We start from the raw sequence: 18,769 nt of genomic DNA, 5'->3' as shown, positions 1-18,769 counted from the left end.
TCCCTCCCTTCATGCACCCTCTACCCCCACAGCCCGCTCCACCCACCCAATGTTGTGGTCTGCCCATGACAGTAATTGAGGTATGCTGGTCAGAACAGTGTGAAAACTGGGATGGTAGAGGAGGAAAAGATGGGAGAGAGAGAAATGAAAAGAGGAAGGAAGGGAGGGGGAAGCCATTCATCTGAGGCCTCTGGATGTGGAATGGCGTATTACAGGTCTAATGTGTAATTAGATAGATAGGGAAAAAGGTCGGTGTGTTCTGAGAAGGGGGAAATTGCTGCTGGTACAGTGCCATCTAGTGGTGACATGTTAGCAGGGCGTCTCATCCGCAGGTGGACAGTTTGGGGAGTGAACAGGGATCCAATCTGAGAACAATGATGATTTATGCCTTAGCCTTTACTGCCTGTAAGTGGAATTTTTCACATGACGCTTGCAGTGCTGCTGCCACATAAACTGGCAGACAATCAGGCTTTCGTTTTTGACTCCTGTGTCGGACTAGACAATTGCGATCAGGTCTCAGAGGGAAGTGGAGTTCTCTTCCAGTTGGAAAGTTGTGGGTTCAATTCCAAAATTCCACAGTCATCTGCCAAGGGGCAAAATGCTTAACCCTGAATTGCCTACTAATCTGCATGTCAATGTGACTCTGGTGTAAAGGGATTATATTGGTCAGTTTGACTAGCAAAGCACTGTATACATTTAGTTCATTTGTTAAACATGAATAAATATGTTAGACCAGTCAAATGTATTCCTGTGAATTTACTGATTTTCCTTCAATGAATTATTGAGTATTTGTCCAATTTCAAACCTGAGGTCTGCATATGTTTTCACTGGCAATGTTGAACTGCGCATATACAAGGGTGATTGACAACACTAAGATCTTCCTTCTGGCTCTGATTGATTGTTTCTGAGAGATCGGTGTATTTCTGTAGCTGGCAGTAGGATTACATGGAGGAAGTGGAGCTTGATCTTTTCACAAGTCATCTGTCTCATGTCACATGGTCACAGTGTAGTGACAGTTTTACCAAACATGTAAGAAACATATTTTTCTAAATATTACCAACTGAAGCTTCAAAATGATGTTTCTGTGAATTGAAGACATGAAAATAAACTTAAATGAATTGCTACGTTGTTAGCACAAGCTAGTGCTATACATGTTCAATATTTCAACTTTGATCAACGAATTAGTCACTCAAGACTTTATTATGAATTTTGCCATGCAGTTATCTGCATGGCAAAATGTTTTTGCATATTTTATTTTATTGCATAATTAAAGTAAAAACAAACATCTTCATTTTATTGCAAATGTTTCTTGTTTAGAAACTCAGTATACTCTTTCCTTTTAGCCATTTTTTTAGTATATTCAGGGTTATACAGTCTTTTCAACCTATTTTATGTTGCTAAAAACTAAACAATCAAAAAAAAACATGTGAAAGTTAAACTCATAGCACAATCTGGTAAATAAACAAAACAAAAATGCATAACTTTGGCCAAACACAAATACTTAAAGAAGATGAAAAGAAAAATAAATGAATCACTTCTGCTCTCCTGGTTACTTTGCTCAAAATATTCACCTTGTAACGTACAAATGTGTGTGTGTTGGCGTGGGGGTGTGTGCGTGTGCATGGATGCGTGTGCGCGTCCGCCCCACCTCTCTATCGTTCTATTACATGGGCCAGTGACTGCGCCATCTCCCCAGTTATACCCCTCTGCTCCCCCAGACGTCTCATGCAGTCCTGAGGGATGGTGCTGATGCGGGGGGTGGAGGGCGGATGACTACACACATTATCTCTCTGAGAGGCTCAAGCCACATGCATGGCTGCAGCCTCTCCATCCCCTCGCTGCTGACTCTGACGCTAAACATTTAGCTCAAAACACATCACGTTGCTCTTTTCACAGTCACTCAGAGAGTCTACGCCTGCACAATTTGTTGAGGTAAAAAAAAAGAAGTTAAGAGGTTCTGCATCTCCTGTCGCATATGTAAACACAGTGGAGAAGTTCTGATAGGTACTTTACTATAATGCCAGCTATATTTTTACTTTTCTGTTTATTCAAAAATGTGTAATACTGCTCAGGCAAACTATTGTCATCATTAAAAAAATTTCTGCAATTTCTCTTTTTTCCTAGACTTCATGAATATGAGGGAGAGCAAATTCTCTCGCTGTAAGTGACAAATCACAAGGAATAAAGAAAGTATACTTGAATTGAAATTGAAGTCCTCACACCTAAAATCGTCTCTCTTATGCCTCCTAGTGGCCACAGAAAAAATACACCAAAGCGCTCTTTACAATTTAGAGTATAGATTAATAAGGCTTCCTGATGACAAAATAAATTGTGGAAGTTAAGGCAACATGCTTATCTAAATTTGAATTTCTTATCAAGCTGTAAATATGAGTCATTGAACCTTCACCTCTTGGGTATTCTGCTTAGAGAGACAAGTTTCACTTTTCATTTAGCGAAAAAGAAATTAAAATATCATCAAAAACCTTTGACTAACTTAAACTGAAAAGCAAAACTCATATATTGCATGGTTTCACTACACATAGGCCGATACGTTTTTAATTTCTATTAATTTTGATTATTGTGGTTTACAGCTGATGGAAGCCTAAACTCTACATCTTTTGAAAGTTAGATGGACTTCAGAAAATACCGGCAGATGATGTGACTTCCCAAATTCTCACTGACCGTAAAACCTCCACACTGACGTTAACCAACTTGGAACTTTGTTCCTTTCCTCTCTCCTGCTAGACTCTGGGACTTTGAGTTATAAATAAAAGGAAAATTGTGCTTTCTTCAGAAAAGAGGACTCATTTCCCAAATGAATCAGTATGTGGTCTTTAAGCTCTACCTCTAACTTCATTCGCGCCTTCTGAATTACCCTTAAAACTCTCAAGTGGGCTTTGTTTCACAATGTCCTCTTATCTCTGAGAATGTGCATTATTGTGGACACACCATTTTCTTCCATTCTTCCATTAGACTACTAGGCTAAAGCAAAAACACTTTGACTACATTGTTTCGTTTGCAATGAATTCATAAAATAAATGAGTTTTATAGTATAAAATTAATTTCGGAAGAGAGTTGGTGAAACTCTCTTCCGAAAGTCATTCAATCGTACCTTTGTCTGTAAAATGTAGTACACATTTTACAGACGGTAAATGTTACTTTTAACATGTTCAGAAGAGCAACTGAAACTTTTGCTTGCAGAGTAGAATCCATCATCGATGGACTTCTTTACTCAGACCGAATACACGCAGAGATGAAAGGAAACTTTAGTGACTTCAATTTTCCAGTTGACAAAAAATCAAAGTCGCCATCCTGTCAAAAATGCAGATAGCTAAGTAACTGCTCCTTATACATTCTAAAACTGCTAAACATTATACAATTACTAAAAAAATAAATAAATAAAAAACCACTGGGAATTGACAAAAATATTTTAAATATATTTCAATTAGCAGAAGTTAGACCAATTTCTAAATTGTCTAAATTCTACTTTTGTCCTTGCTACTTTTAATGTGATTTTTTAAAATGCCATCGCTGTACGTAATGAAACATTACCAAACAATACTTTTTCATATATAAGCCCAAAGGCCTTTCAGCAACCCACACAGCTGTGGAGTCGGATATTACCAGATTTTTCAGGAACTCGTTGAGGGGAGGAGCCGATCTTGTGTAACAGCTTTCAAAATTAACCTCAGAGTAAAACTTGTGAAACAAAAAAATACTGACTGTAAAATCCAGAAGTTAAGTACAAACACTGATTTGCAAATGTACTTAATTTACTTGTTAAATTTATCTCCAAACATAAAAACAGTTTTTAATGGGAGTTTATCTGATAGGTCAACACGAAGAAGTCTATAATTATGACATGGAATGTAAATAATATCTGGTCTACAACTGTTTTACAAATACAAATCTGAAAAGTGTGACGTGTAGATGTGACACAGTGAAATGGTATTTTGGTACCATCATGCTGTGGGGATACTTTTTGGACAGAGGTAAGAGACGGGCAGTCCTGAGAAAAAAAAAGAAAAACAAAACCTGTCAGAAGCTACAAAAAATCTGAGACTGATTTGATGGTTCAGCAGGTCAACAACCCTAAACATACAGCCAAGGCATAAAATAATTTATTTCAATAAATTATTCTGACAATTTTATGCGTCAGAATGGTCCATTCATATTCAAGATGTAAATCCAATTTAAAATCTGAGGAAAGACAAATGCTATCCATCCAATGTGACTGAGTTCAAAGAATTTTGCAAGCAAGAATGTGCAGAAGCTCCAGTCTCTAGATGAGCAAAGCAAAGACATATTGTACCCAATAAGACTGGCAATTGTAGCTGCAGCAAAATTTAATGATATGTAGTGCTGACTCAGTGGTAGTTCATATAAATCATTTTCTCTAACATTTCTAAGTTATGATTTATTTTGAGTTGATCTTTCACATAAAATCCAAATAAAACCCTTTGATGTTGAAAGTTGTAAAGTGATGCAAATTTAGAAAAGCTCAAGGTTTTAAATGGCTTGACAGACAAAGCCTAAATAATCACGAGCACTGAAACTGAGTGAAAAAGCTGCTATTGTTAATGAAAAAGCTTTGGTGTCAAAGAACAACCAAGAAATGTTGGTCAAATTTAGTTATTTGTCATTGTCTGGGTCTCCAACACTCTCATGTCTGTCCTATTTTAAACCTCGGTGAAGCCATTTGTGTCACAACATGCTGTATGACAAGTGTTCCAGTAATAATGTTTGATCGTCCTCAGAAGAAAATTACAGTTGTAGATGACTTTTTGTACAGCACTGTGTCATGTACAGTACATGTTGTGGCGATGACAGCAAAGCGTTGAGACATTGTTTTCCTCTTTTTTATCCCAGTGCCGTCTCTTGCACTTCCTCCATAGCACCATGAGAATCTTATATCCACACAATTGCTCCAAAGCACAAGTGCAAACTAGCATACAATGTAAATAAAGGACATTTCTTTTTATAGACAAAAAGAAATGTAAAATACTTGTTAAAAATAGTTTATACTGCTGCACAATGTTACATCAGGTATATTGACCAGTGCTCAAGGATTCCCCAAAGCCACTTGTTTCGTTTGTGTTAGCATATCTTATCATATTGATGGTAATCACCGTCATTATAAGGAGCCATGATGTCAACCCTCCCTGTTAATTATTAGCTAGCTGAAACTCCTTCTTTACTGCTGGGAGCGTCCTGGAAAAACACATAAAGATACATTTACTTTAATGCTTTTCATACATCTTTACCAGTGGAGCAATAATTGTGGCTGGCCATGCAAAACTTTTATACTGTTTATCCCACAGCGACTTAAGACACTCATTTGTATGCGGGTTTTAGCTGGAGCTCACACATACATGTGACTGGCACACCAACAATATGTCAGCGCCTCACAATTGCCTCATCTTAGTCACCCAGATCCACACCCAAGTACTTAAACTCTGTGGCTGGACGGGAGTGTGACTCAACTGATTTCTGCTGTGTTTTTATATCTGTGATGAAATAAACTTAAGTGTAGATACAGCACACTCGCCATGTGTTATTTGCTCATACAGTGCCTAAACTTGTGAATTAGAGGCATTTAATTTCAGTTTCAGTTGATCACACACGCAACAGTCACAGCTTTCTTACTCAAAGTAAGAATGAATGTGTCTCAGAGTGGAGGAGCTAACTAAAATGCCAAACCTGTTGAACAGCTCTGACTCAGCATTTCTATGCATCCTTTTAAACATGTCTGTTTGTTCTCAGATGAACAAAGATAAAAACTGCAGTGAGGAAGAATATTCTACATCTGACCATACACGATAATCTCTTCTAGATGAACACTAATGTTCACAGTTTATTATACATTTTAATTGACAAAACTATTTAACAATTAAGCTAAACTATAACCCACTGTGTGTCGCTTATTGTAGAAACACTAAAACGGTTAAAACAGCTAAGAGCCAGTCATGTCTCTTTTGAAGACATTTCAATTTAAACACAACTTGAGCATGTTGTGAGCCTGCATCTGTCATAGGTATTCATTTCTGGTACTTGGAAACCTAAACACATGTTTAAGATGTGTACTTGTTCAAACAAAGTTGATTCAAATGGTTGCATTTCTTCCTCAGCAGGTCATTGACTCTCACAGAATCCAAAGAGTTGAACCATAAAAACATCTAGAACCTGAATAACACCTGCCTTTGGGGACTGGCTGTGGGATTGATGGGGACATGTTTTCTTGGTTTTTTTTATTAGCGCTTTATGTAAAGTATCTTTTCATACACCTATAAGTCTCTACATTTTAAGCTCCATTTTACTTGGAAACACAAGTAAAATGCTTTTTTTAAAGATTGCCATAGAAATACACGCTTCATAAAATTAACCTTTTTGGAAGAGTTGTGAGAAGAACCACATTGCTAAAAGAAAGTCATCATATGTGCTGTTTGTAATTCAACTTTGTGTCCTACAAACAAAACATTATGAGAAGAGGAAAATCAACACTGTTCATCAACCTGAATGTATACCAACGGTAAAACATGTTGTTGTTGGTAACATCATGCTGTGAGAATGCGTTTCTTTAACAGAAAACCTCACCAGACTTGATGGGAAGAAATATGCAGCTGAACACAGAGCAATTCTGAAGGAAAACCAGTTACAAGCTGAAAGAGTTCTCAGACTATGGAGGAGTTTCACCTCCCAGTTTGATGACAATTCTGAACATATACTGTAGCTACTAATGGATTAAGCCAAAATACTTAAAAAAAACAAAAACAACAAAAACAATCAAAGTGTAATAGCAGAATTAGGTGTCTGTGGCTCGACTGAAAAAAATATTTTTAGGTGCTCCACTGACCTTAGCTTTATGCTGCTTTGCAAAAAGAATGTGCCAAAAATTTTAATCTGTACATGCGTCAAACATATTTGCAGCAATAAATAGTGTGATTTTTTTAATTTTTTTTTTATCCACAGAGGCCTGAATGTACAGTAAATGCACACCAAAATTTGGGGAATTTTTAGGTGTTATTAAAAATCTTGAAATCTATATATATAATTTTCTTTTTGTATTATAAAAAAGACAAGGATATTTTATGTGTTTGTCACATAAAATCCTATTGAAGGTCAGCAAAGTCATGCTATGGTTGCAACATAATAAACTGTCAAAGTTCAGGGGGTATGAATACTTTTTGCAAGACATTGTTACATTGATTTATATCTGTGTGAAAAATCACACAGCGATGCTAATTACCATAAGTGGATAAATAGATGAGTTCCACTCTGGTTAAAAAGTAGCCTCAAGACAAAAATACCCAAGATGCACTTCTGACTTCAAAGTAAATTCTGTATGCTGGGAAACAACGATTTTATCAGCCAGACAGTGCACTACATTACGTTTGCCCAAGTCCAGCAGGTCTGTGATAATGAACACTGCAAATAGCAGAGGGAGCTCTGAATCAGTCAGTCCTCTCAAAGATAGCTATAACAAAGATGACTATTGAAATGTTGTGCAGTTAAAGCATGAAATGTGCAATATTTCATAGCTCTGAAAACAGCTTTAGCATTTCATCAGTTGTCTGTGAAACACTGGAAAGATGTGACTGCTTTAAAACAATATGAGAGGCTTGTCGGGCTGAGTTTCCACTTAACACAGCACAGTGAAACATCACACACTCTGTAGAAGTGCTTAGTAGCTATGAGAGCTTATCAGTAGATGCAATAAGAAATGTGAACCCAGGCAGTGTGTAAAAAAAACACCAAAGCACATATTCTGCACCTCCTCTCTGGATTCAGTCCTTCAGTGCTGTTCTTCTGAAAGAAGAGAATACCAGAACATCACAGATTGGGAACAACGGTTGGGAGGGAGCATAGTACTTACTCCATGAGCAGAGTTTAAGATCCTACCCTTTTCTTTTGTTTATTCACTCCCATAACCATGGCTGGTACCACTTCTTTCTTGGTGTGTTTCCTTCTCCTGTTAAAGCTACTGCTTGTTATTAATGTAGATGCTGTCGTTTCTCTGTTGGTTTTCTAACCTTGTAGCCAACGCGAGGAAGAGTCATCTCCTTTTGGTCCCCTTTGCTCTCTTAAATCCCTTCCTTTTTCACCAGTCATTGTTTTTTTCCAGACTGCCAACTCCCCTTGGTGACTCAAGTCACCAGGTCCTCATCAGTAGGTGTTTACCTGGGTGAAGTAAAAATGGAAAGCTTATCTCTCAAATTAAAAGTACACGTAATACCTCAAGATTCAAAAGTACAGTTAAGAACGCATTATTTTTTTCCTGAATTCACTAGTTGTCTCTCCTTTGTGGAAATGATTGAGAAAAAATCAGCTGAATTGGTTGATATTTGAGTTACGGGTGAGTTTGGTGGAGTCAAACATTTAGAAAAACAACAAAAGAGGGTAAGCTGGATGTGACTTAATCCACTGGTAGTTAGAAACAGGTATTTCCATTTTCAGATGCTGGGTTGCGCAGCAGTGTTAGTGCAGAGTTTTATTGTGTAGGAATCAAATTTCAAATGTATGGGGGTTTTTTTTAGATAAATAAAACAACTAAGTTATTGTAAGTGTTTTCAGGAGGAACACTGTAAAGCTGAAAGCTGCAGACCAGACACTGAGGAAACTTCATCAAACCAACAGATTGCAGTGATGCTCGCGTCAGTACTGACTACATTTCTCCAACCAAACTACTAAATTTGGCAATGAACAATGGACTTTCTGGATCAACCATTTGTATGACCAAAAGAATGTTCCCACATGGTGATGTCACAATGTCAAACCCTTCAAAGAAAACCTTTGGTGATTACTTTATTCAGTTTTAAAAGTAGCCATTAGTTTCCCCCTTATTTTATTGTTTGAGAGACGGATTGCTTTATTTTTCAATGCGATAGAACTAATGGTGCTAGAAATCACATCTGCAATGCTAACAGTAGGTCTTCTTTTCTCACAAACACAAGCAGACACAAACGAAGGGGACTTCCAGGCCAACACACCCCCACCTACGCACTCAACCTCAGAGGGTGGACTTCGAGACAAAATCACATTCCATGCACGTCTGCTCACATTTGCACAAACAACCCGAGAATTAGGTCTATTGACACAATCTACTGATGTGCACCATCTCACATGAAATTTGTTGACTATATAGTATGCAGTTACTCTGCTACAACCTTAATAGGGCGATTAGTGCAACAGTACATATATCAACGTGCTGCTGATGAACTGCATTAGTCATCAGCACTAATGACAGATGACTATAATTTTTCAGACGCCACAAAAGTGAGTTTCTTCAATCTTTGGCTGGTATTACGCTTTCAGTTTGTAATTAATTCATATTCTTAAAAATTTAATTTTTGTAGAAAATTTGAAATGTTTCTTATTAAGTAAGAAACATTAAAACTAAGTTCCAATTTAATGAAAGGCTACAAAAAATCTGTTCAGTGTCAAAGCCCACTTATCCATGGAAACTGAATTGTGTTAGACGCAGAAGAAAAGTGGAACATTCTTCTGAAGCTTGTCAACATCACTCACTTTTCAGTAGAACACGATTAAACTAATTACAGTAAATGTTTTAAAAAATTATAAACTATTTTGGCCTACGATTTTTATTGTGCAAATATTAGACGACGGCATCTTAGCAAAAATATTAAAATAAAAATACAAGTGTCTGCAATGGGATAACAATGAAGCCTCTGAAACAGAATCTCCAAAGTTTCAAAGTCATAATCAAACAAACAAGTGAAGCAATGACACCACTAGTCTAATGTTTAGACCAATCATTTGAATTCATTGCAGCAATATTGCCAAGAATGCTACTGGAAGAGTTTTAACTAATGGCCACTATTGTAAAAGAATGGCAAAAAGAGCTACTACTAGTTATTTCTTGATCACTCACACTGGAAAAAGCAAAGTTTTAATGTTTTTTCTCTGTTAATATATTTGTTTATTTATTTAGTAGGATATTAGTTTTCACCGAAGTGGTTCCTAATTAACCATGTTTACGGAGAGTTATTTCATAGGTGCAGAACAGTCTTATATAAATCTTAAATAATGCAGCTTTAAGACGTGTCCTGTATGAAAAATGTAGTCATGTGCATTGTGTGTTCTTACCTATTAAAAACAAATCATTTTCAGATCTTGAAGGTTCTGGAAGCATCTTCTGTGTAATCTGATATTGAGTTATTTCCACATATTTTTTAGCTCAGTTTAGCAGATAATTTACAGGATTGGTTTTTTTTTTGTTTGTTTGTTTTGTAGCTTTATTTTTTCCTGTGAAACTGACAGGTTTCTTTGCTGTGTGTTCATGGGATCGTTGTCTTTGCTGAAAATCCAGCCATGTTTCATCTTCAGGTTCCTTTAAAGAACTTTTTTTTCAATGAATCCTTCCTTCACTTATATGTATTTTGCTGCTACCATATACAGAAAACAGACCCACGTTCTGGTTCTCCCAATACCAAATGTCACTGTTGTATGGTGACATTTGCCAACATAGTTTGTCCATTGGCTGTCTAAGAGTTTTATTTTGCTCCCATCTGACCAGACTACTTTCCCATTAGTATTTCATTGGCTTGTCCAGATCCTCATCCGCAATCTTTAAGCAAGCCTCGGGCAGTGGAGACTTGTGTAGTGAGTGTGCCGTTTGCAAAACCGGCTAATTCAAGGTCTTTCTGAAACTCTCTCTGAGAGATCCTTGGTCCTTGGACAAGAATTCTGATTATTTTTGACACCAGTGTCAGAAATCTTGTGAGAATCACAAGATTGTGGCTTTGGTGTTATTTCCACTTCCCAATTCTTGTCCCATCACTTGAACACTCAACAAAAATTCAAAGATCTTGAGCTCTTTCATTTTACCCATAAATGCATGCTTCATTTGAGATACCTGGGTAATGAAAAACCTTGTCATAATTTTATTCTAATAGTGGCAGGATTACTCTCTAAATACTAGTAGATTTCTTAACAAAGCCACCAGAAAACATTCTTTAAAAACTCAGATGTTTTAAAAAATGAAATTATGAATTTTGTTTAATCTGTAATGTTTCACATTTTGAAAATGGTCTCAAAGAAAAAAATGTTTTAATACATAATTATATATTTTTATTTAATCATAATTAAGTTCAATGACATGAGATATGTTTGCATAACGGGAGGAGAAAATTGTAACAACTTCTAGTTTTTGTCTGACAGAAAAATGAGGAACAACTCAACTACCCACACATGAGCTGAGTAATCAGAAATGTTGCCATCATATGTCTTTAATAACATTTAACAAGAAATTCTAAGAATGAAATAAAAAAGGGGAACTATAAGACAATATGGAAGACTCACAAATGCATCACACTTCCTAAATATTGCAAAAATCTAAATTACATTCCACAAAGCATTCTGGGACACAGGCCTTGCTTTTTGAATTTTAGTTCAGATCAAATACAGTATTTAAGGGTTTTTTTAGATTTTCTCTGGCTCCAGTGACCTTATTTATCAGTGGTCAGACAGGAAAGTGGGTTATGACAGAGGGGGAAGACAGCTGATAACAGTCAGCAGGCCAATACTCAAATCTGTGAGATCCACGTTGAGGGCTAAAGTCTCTGTATATGGGTCGCTGCTCTAACACCGTGCCCGAATTGAAGTATGGAAGTGTTGAGGTCATGCTCTGTGATTGTTTTCTTGCAGGATGGATTAATGCACTTGAATAGGTGGCACTTTGATTGAAGAACATGATGAAAGCACTGAAACCTTGAGACATCAACCATGTTTTATGATTATTAGATTTATTACATTATGACTTTTTTAGACAAATCCATTCACATTTCATAGTTAGTTTTTTTTTTTTTTTCAAAAAATATGAAAACTGTATAAACTAAAAAGTATTGCATTCTTTTTTTGTTTGTTTGTTTGACTTAATGTTTTGAGTCAAAGTAATCTTTTCCAAATGGGTATAAGCAAACATGACATTTATTTGCACTATAATTACTGACAGTCTACCTTTGTATGCTAAACTAGCCAAACTGGCCCAATGACTCATGAAATAGGTCACCCAGTTTGTGTGTACACATGCAGAAAACTTTTCCTATCCTATAGTACTGTTCATTTGGTCCCAGACATCACTGCTTTGTTAGTGTTTTCATCTGGCTCAGATATGAGTCAGCAACCCCTTTAGTTTTGGAAAGAAAAAGGAAAATATCCACAACTCCTTTTACCAACATATGTAAAGCAAGTCTCTGCATGCTGCTCAGACGGTAATCAACCCAAAACAGAGGGCTGCAGTGTGTTTCTTCATGCGCATACAGCTGTGTGTCTGAGTCACTATTGATTCAGGGAGAATATGTCTGGTGTCATCTCTTAACATGGCTTTTTAGGTTTGTAGGTTATAATTTGTGAAAACATTAGAAAAAGGGATTTAATCACTACGCACCGTAATTAACTTAAAACCCAGTCTCAAACATAAAAGTAACTTCTTTATGTTATTTAAATACTGTTAAAATCTCATTCTCTTTATTTAATTAAAAAATAAAAATAAAAAAATCAGGAATATTGAGCTACTTTGTTGTAGAATCCACTGTGTTCCAGCATGCTCTTCTATGTCTTTACCACATCAGATATTTTGTGCATGTCTGCAGTTGGGATTCACGTTCAGATTATGTCTTCCAAAAGAGACGCACAATAACAAAGCAGATCTTCTTCAAGAAATCTGATCTGATCTGTTTCTGTCACCACATTCAGCAGACAACCCTGAGAAAGCTGCATGAAAGGTTAGCTGGTCCATGGTTGTGCAGGGCCACAAGCAGAATTTTCTTTTGGGGCCAAACAAATTGTTCAAGGAGCAGCTGTCTTATATAGCAATCTTGCACTCATGGACAAATTATGTTTCTGTATGTACATTAATCAATAACAAACAGTCAGCGAATGTAAGCTAAAGTATTACAGAAACATGGGACACAGTTTTTTGTAAGGCTAGTCTGGTTTCTTCAGTTATGTCTAAGGTTATGCCCCAGAGCAATCATATAGATCCACAGAAAACAGACGTGAAAGATGATGATACTGTCACAAAAAGTACAGAAATGTTAATACTAACAATTGTGTGACATGTGGAAATCATTATAATAGAACCTGTATAACAACAAGAAGTAGATTAGAAGTAGTTCAAAATTCATCACATCATCCCCCGATCCAAAAGAATTCAAAAACAACTGAAAGAAAAAAAATCCCTGACATCTATTATGCAGGAAATGGTTACACTTCATACAAACGGATGAATCACAGTGAGAGACATTACCCACAAATAAAGAAACAGTGTAACCACACATTGTTACGTTACTCTAACCGTCCAATGACTGATCCACAAGGCCATAAAAGAACCTAAATGAACAGCTAAGCAGTGCAGGCCTAACTTGTCTCAGTTCAAGAGACTCGGCAAAACCTCCAAAAGGTCAAAGTAAATGCCAAAATCAACTCAAATGCCTTTCCCACATTTGCCAAAAACATCTTAATGATACCAGAGACTTTAATTCATCATACATGCAGTCAAACATAAAGATGGTATTGTGATGGTGTGGAGCTACTTCAGTAATGTGGGACCTATTGGCATAGCAGCTGGAAACCATAAATACTGCTCAGTAGCAAAAAGAAGCCTGAAGAAGAATGTCTGAGCATTACTTTGTGACCTTAAATTCAAGCCCACATGGGTTACACACAAACAGGACAACGAGCCAAAGTAAACAAACAAGTCAGTAAGAAGGTTTTGTAGTGACTCAGTCAAATTCAGGGCGTAAACCTGATACAGAAGTTATATGGCAGACGTTTATGCTCAAAAATATTGCAATGTGGCACAAACAAAACAAAACAACTCGGCAAAGAAAAGGGGGCTACAGTTCCTCCACAGAGATGTAAAAACATTTTTGCAGATTTCATCTATTTCAAACTCTTGACTGCCATTGTTGCCACTGGGGATGGTGCTACCAGCAAAAACAGTTTAGAAACTAAATCTTGAATTTACTTATGTTATTTTTGTCTGATAAAAAATATAGCTTGATGGTCTGCAGTATTTAAAAGGGGCATAAAAACAACCAGGGAGTAAATCTGCAAGGGGAGCAAATACTTCTCCAAAGCACTGTAAATCCAAGAGAAAAGCAGGAAGAGATAAAAATTTAAATGGTAACAAATCTAATCAGTAACAACTCAGCAAATCTTTCTGATAATGTAATATTTTGCAGTATAATACTTTGACTAAAATTAATATGAATCATTGCACATGTAAATGAAAGCAGGCAGTGTGTATATATAATATCTTATTCTAAGTTTATCACGAGAAAAGAATATTTAATTTGTAAATTAGACTGGAGATTATGATATAGATTATTGGTTGCGGAATTCTAAAAAAAAAAAGTGCATTCTAACTTTTCTCCTACAACATGGCACCATATTGTGGTCAGTGATATCATAACAATCTACTGTATGTTAATGCAGTAGCATTAAACCAGAACAACTAAGTGGATGCTTTAGTCAGCACAAAATCTTACAAAAAACAACAATAAACCCATTTATGATTTTTTTGGTAAAGATTTTCTGCAAAAATATTATGCTTATAACACCACCAATATGTCAGAATGTACCCTGGTAATATATGATTACCATTGTGATTTGAAAGCTTGCGAAGCTTTGAAGGGTGATGTCTTTACACTAAATAGCCCTCTACCAACTTAGTTTTTATTTTAAGAGAACAGGGGGACAAATGTTAGTCCTTAGTTAGTCCTTTGTGTGTGTGTGTGTGTGTGTGATTAGTTTGTACCTGTACTTGTGTTTCAGTCTGGTGTTTATGTATTAATGTACATTTGAAGGATTTTATTCTTTATTATTAAGATTTATTTTTATTCTTATTCAACTCTACTTCTGTTTTTGTGACTTTATTTTATTCTTCAGGTGACAACTACAACAGGTTTAAAATCTAACGCTACAGTGTTACTGCGCAGGAATGAGTTTCATATTCATGCGCATGCGCGTTGCCGCAACAGCCCAGCAGAAGATGGTGACGCCACCCAGCAGATGATGACGCTACCCATTCATTAAATACAAGACAAGCCCGGACACACACCGTCCGACAGCCGGTGGACGAGCGCAGTTTGTTTTGACCGAACCCAGAGGTTCTTGGGGCGGAGTAAAGAAAAAGCAAAACGAAGATAGAGACGATCTTGGATTAAATCCTAGAACACTCATTTTTAAAGCTGTGAGTAGTTTATCGGCGCCAATATAAGGAGCCCGGACGGGTTTGTGAGCTGGTTGTTCCTCAAATAAGCATCGCCGTCAGGGTACCTGTCAGAGGAGGACAGTGACGGATATTGTCGCCGACAATGACTTTGGAGGATGAACTGACGACAGCCGCAGCGAAGGGACACACGGCAGAGGTGGAGGCTCTGCTGCTGCAAGGGGCTCCTGTTAACGGGGTGAATAGTTTTGGACGAAGAGCAATACAGGTCAGTACCTCCCTGAAGCATCTGCGAGGAAAAACAAAACAACAACAACAACAAAAAAAAACAAGGAGCGATGGCTATTTTATATGCATCTACTGCATCTCGTGTACTTTTAGTTGTTTCAGTCTGGTTTCTATGTACAAATAGTACCTCAAAAAGCAGACGGGGTAATAACTGGCAGACAAGGCAGCGAAAGCGCTATAATCTGTACTCCAAAGTGGACGGTTATTCAGGGGGGCGAATAAAACTCTCTCTATATACATAATTGGGTTTGATAAAGTCAGCGGCGATCTGTGCTGAAACGAACCCGCAGGAAACCTTTGACTTCATCGTAACGTTTACCTTATTAAAAGCCGAGGCGGGCATTGGTTTCACTCTTAACATTGTGGTTGGACTGTAAAAAGGGAGTAGCCTATTTACCAGCCGTAAAGACAATCAATCAACCAATCAATGAATGGAATGCACACCTTGTGCTTTTTATAATATGTATGCTGACTGCAAATAATTTCTAATATATCCAAGTCATGTAAGACCCAATCTAATATTAAGCGTGTTTGTAAAGTAGACTCTGACAAAGACAATGCTTTATCCTGTTTGGCAAGTTTTAAACACTTTAAAGTACTAACTGACTGAGTTTTGTACTATAGTGTTGACTGTCAAATTATTGTTAAGTGCTGCACTGCCTACTGTACAACTAACTGTGGTAAAACAGTTGTTATAATATCAAACAGACGTTTAATAGACGAGGTAAAACAGCATGTAACCTAGAAAACACGGTCGATGCAAGATAACTCAGTTCCTAGTGCATTTATGTAGAAAATGTGATTTTAAAGCAAATTAAAGAATACCAATAAATGAAAAATAAAATTAAGAGCAATAGCTAATTTTGTGTGAGTATTTCATTTCTGTCATTTAAAGGTTTTTTTTTTTTTTAGCGTTTTGGGCGCACTGTACCATTTTGGCATATATGTGGCAAATTAAAATTTTGCAGTGTATAATTATTGAGAACATGGCGGTTTTTGTTGTTTTCGGTTACCTTAACAGTGTCGACCGGTTTGGCATATAAAAATGTCTGCAGCGTATCACAAGTCATTGGCCAGTCGGTAGACTGATAGGCGCAAGTCCAACAGTAGTAGTGCAATAGCGAGACATAAAGTAACACTAATAAAATGGGATTTATTTTGTTAGATAAATAAATGCACATATCATTCTATTTTCCCGCATGTGTCTATTAAGCATTAAATAATTCGTGAGGAACCGGTTTTTGTGTTTGAGCATTTTATTCAGTGTCATAGGCCTTTGTATCAAATAATACATTCATTAAAAACGCCTGGCTCGGTTTTCCTGAAGGTGATGATGATGGGCAGCTCGGAGGTGGCTCGGCTCTTGCTGACGCGCGGAGCGGATCCAAACGTTACGGACAAAAGCACCGGCGCGACCCCGCTGCATGACGCGGCCCGAACGGGCTTCCTGGACACGGTGCAGCTTCTGGTGGAAGCCGGGGCCGACCCGCAGGCCCGGGACAAGGACAACTGTCTCCCGATTGATTTGGCCAGACAGAACGGTCACACGGATGTTGTTGCTGTCCTGGAGACTCTATAACTATGTGCCTGTCTTCATATGAAACATTATTTAATTCAGTTGGTTCTGATTGAGAACCGTGAATAAGGCCCGAAAGGGCCCTAATTTATATTTATTTGTTTATTATTTAACGAAATGCTTATAATATAGTAGGGTACAACAGGACTTTTAATGGTCTACTTTTAGAATTCGGCTTAGGATTATAAATTTTATTAAATAACCGCGTTTGGTAAATGTTCATACAATGTTTTTTTTTTTTTTTTTTTTACTGTTCTTCTGAAATATGAATATTTTGCTTAAACTTTTGTTTAATGAAGAATTTCTTGAAAGCTAATTTAGAAGCCATAACTTGTTGCACATATTTGTTTTATGCACTATTATGAAACTTATACACTGAGATATTATGTCTTTGTATAGTTGTTTGCACTTTAATTTAAAAAGGTTATGGGGATAGCCTATATGAGTTTGAAACACTGCAGGCAAAAGTAAGCATGCTTCAGGCTGTCATAAAGGTGAATTATTGTCTTTACACCCAAATGAAATAAAGAAATGACTTAAGGATATTCATTACACTGGGGAGTTTTGAACATTGTAGTGCAAGTAAAACATTTGAAACATATGGACTATGCCTCCTAATTGTTTTTAAAACTACTTTTGTACGTGCAGGTGAATAACAGCTGAAATGTTTCCTCTTAGCAATTATGCTCTGGACTAGAGCTAAACCAATAAAGTGGCTAGAGATTTGCTTTTTTCCCGTTTGCCTTTAATATGCAGGTCAAATAAAATTGTTTCATCCCCTTATTCAGCAAATGCAGAAACTATCAGCTGTCATCAGTTTTAGTCTAAATCCACCAGCATGTGGTCTGATGGACATTTTTAAACCGGAGACTTATACTCGGATGGATAAACGACAATCTTGTAATTTCTTAATTTCCAGTCATATTCAAAACGGTTGCCCAAACCAGCAGCATGTTTCCCTTTTATGCGTCACAGATGACAGGAACAAAATAGGCGAAATCAGAATCGGCAGGTCAGAATTCAGAGAAAGTCAGAAATCCGAATTGGCCTGAAAAAGTCTAATCAGTGCAGTTGTGCTCATGATCATGTCTATCTGCAGTGTGATGACCTTATGTTTAAAACATGGTGAGTTATATTGTATTTTGATAGTATATACGCATATACTAGAATGAAACAACAGACTGGGTATCCAAATTGTGAATACATAGAAAAATGAAAAGAAAAAAGATGTTTATCTATCATAAGATTTTTTTGTGTTAGAGAAAAAAATCTTATGATAGATATCTTTTTATAAAATACAAAAAGTGACTAAATTACATTTGCAGTTTTTCAATTTAAATGGTAAACGGACTGAACTTATATAGCGCTTTTCCAGTCATTTTGACCACTCAAAGCACTTTACACTACAGTAGAGTCACATTTACCCAGTCGCACTTACAAACACACACACACATTTATACACCAATACGCAGATCGGTAGGCAATTTGGGGTTCCTGCCACATGTCCTGCCACATGTTGATGTGGCAGGAGGAAGCTGGAATCGAACCTACAACCTTCCGATCGCACGACGACTACTCTACCAAAGAGCCACAGTCACCCAAAGACAAAATATTAGTTTGATTTATTTATAATTCTAAAATTAATTGACTTAGTTAATAGGTGCCATTCAACTAAGTTTTACAGCACTAATCTGTTGAACCGTTTTAGTTTA

General features: G+C 36.8%; 1 protein-coding gene across 1 annotated transcript; it reads left to right on the top strand.

The window, feature by feature from the left end:
* Window positions 1–15,044: 15,044 nt before the first annotated feature.
* cdkn2a/b (cyclin-dependent kinase inhibitor 2A/B (p15, inhibits CDK4)) lies at window positions 15,045–17,783 on the top strand. The gene is made up of 2 exons (XM_032561835.1): window positions 15,045–15,461; window positions 16,809–17,783. The coding sequence occupies exons 1-2, from the start codon at window positions 15,339–15,341 to the stop codon at window positions 17,058–17,060; spliced, it is 375 nt and encodes a 124-aa protein (XP_032417726.1). The 5' UTR covers window positions 15,045–15,338; the 3' UTR covers window positions 17,061–17,783.
* Window positions 17,784–18,769: the final 986 nt, after the last annotated feature.

This window comes from Xiphophorus hellerii, chromosome 5 (assembly GCF_003331165.1).
Source record: "Xiphophorus hellerii strain 12219 chromosome 5, Xiphophorus_hellerii-4.1, whole genome shotgun sequence".
In the NCBI taxonomy this organism is placed as follows: Eukaryota; Metazoa; Chordata; class Actinopteri; order Cyprinodontiformes; family Poeciliidae; genus Xiphophorus; species Xiphophorus hellerii.
This window is presented reverse-complemented; position numbering and strand designations above follow the sequence as displayed.

Coding starts and splice junctions, on each gene's coding strand:
- cdkn2a/b (XM_032561835.1), top strand. CDS start 15,339: ATGACTTTGGAGGATGAACTGACGACAGCCGCAGCGAAGGGACACACG. Junction 15,462..16,808: donor TTGGACGAAGAGCAATACAG/GTCAGTACCTCC, acceptor GTTTTCCTGAAG/GTGATGATGATGGGCAGCTC.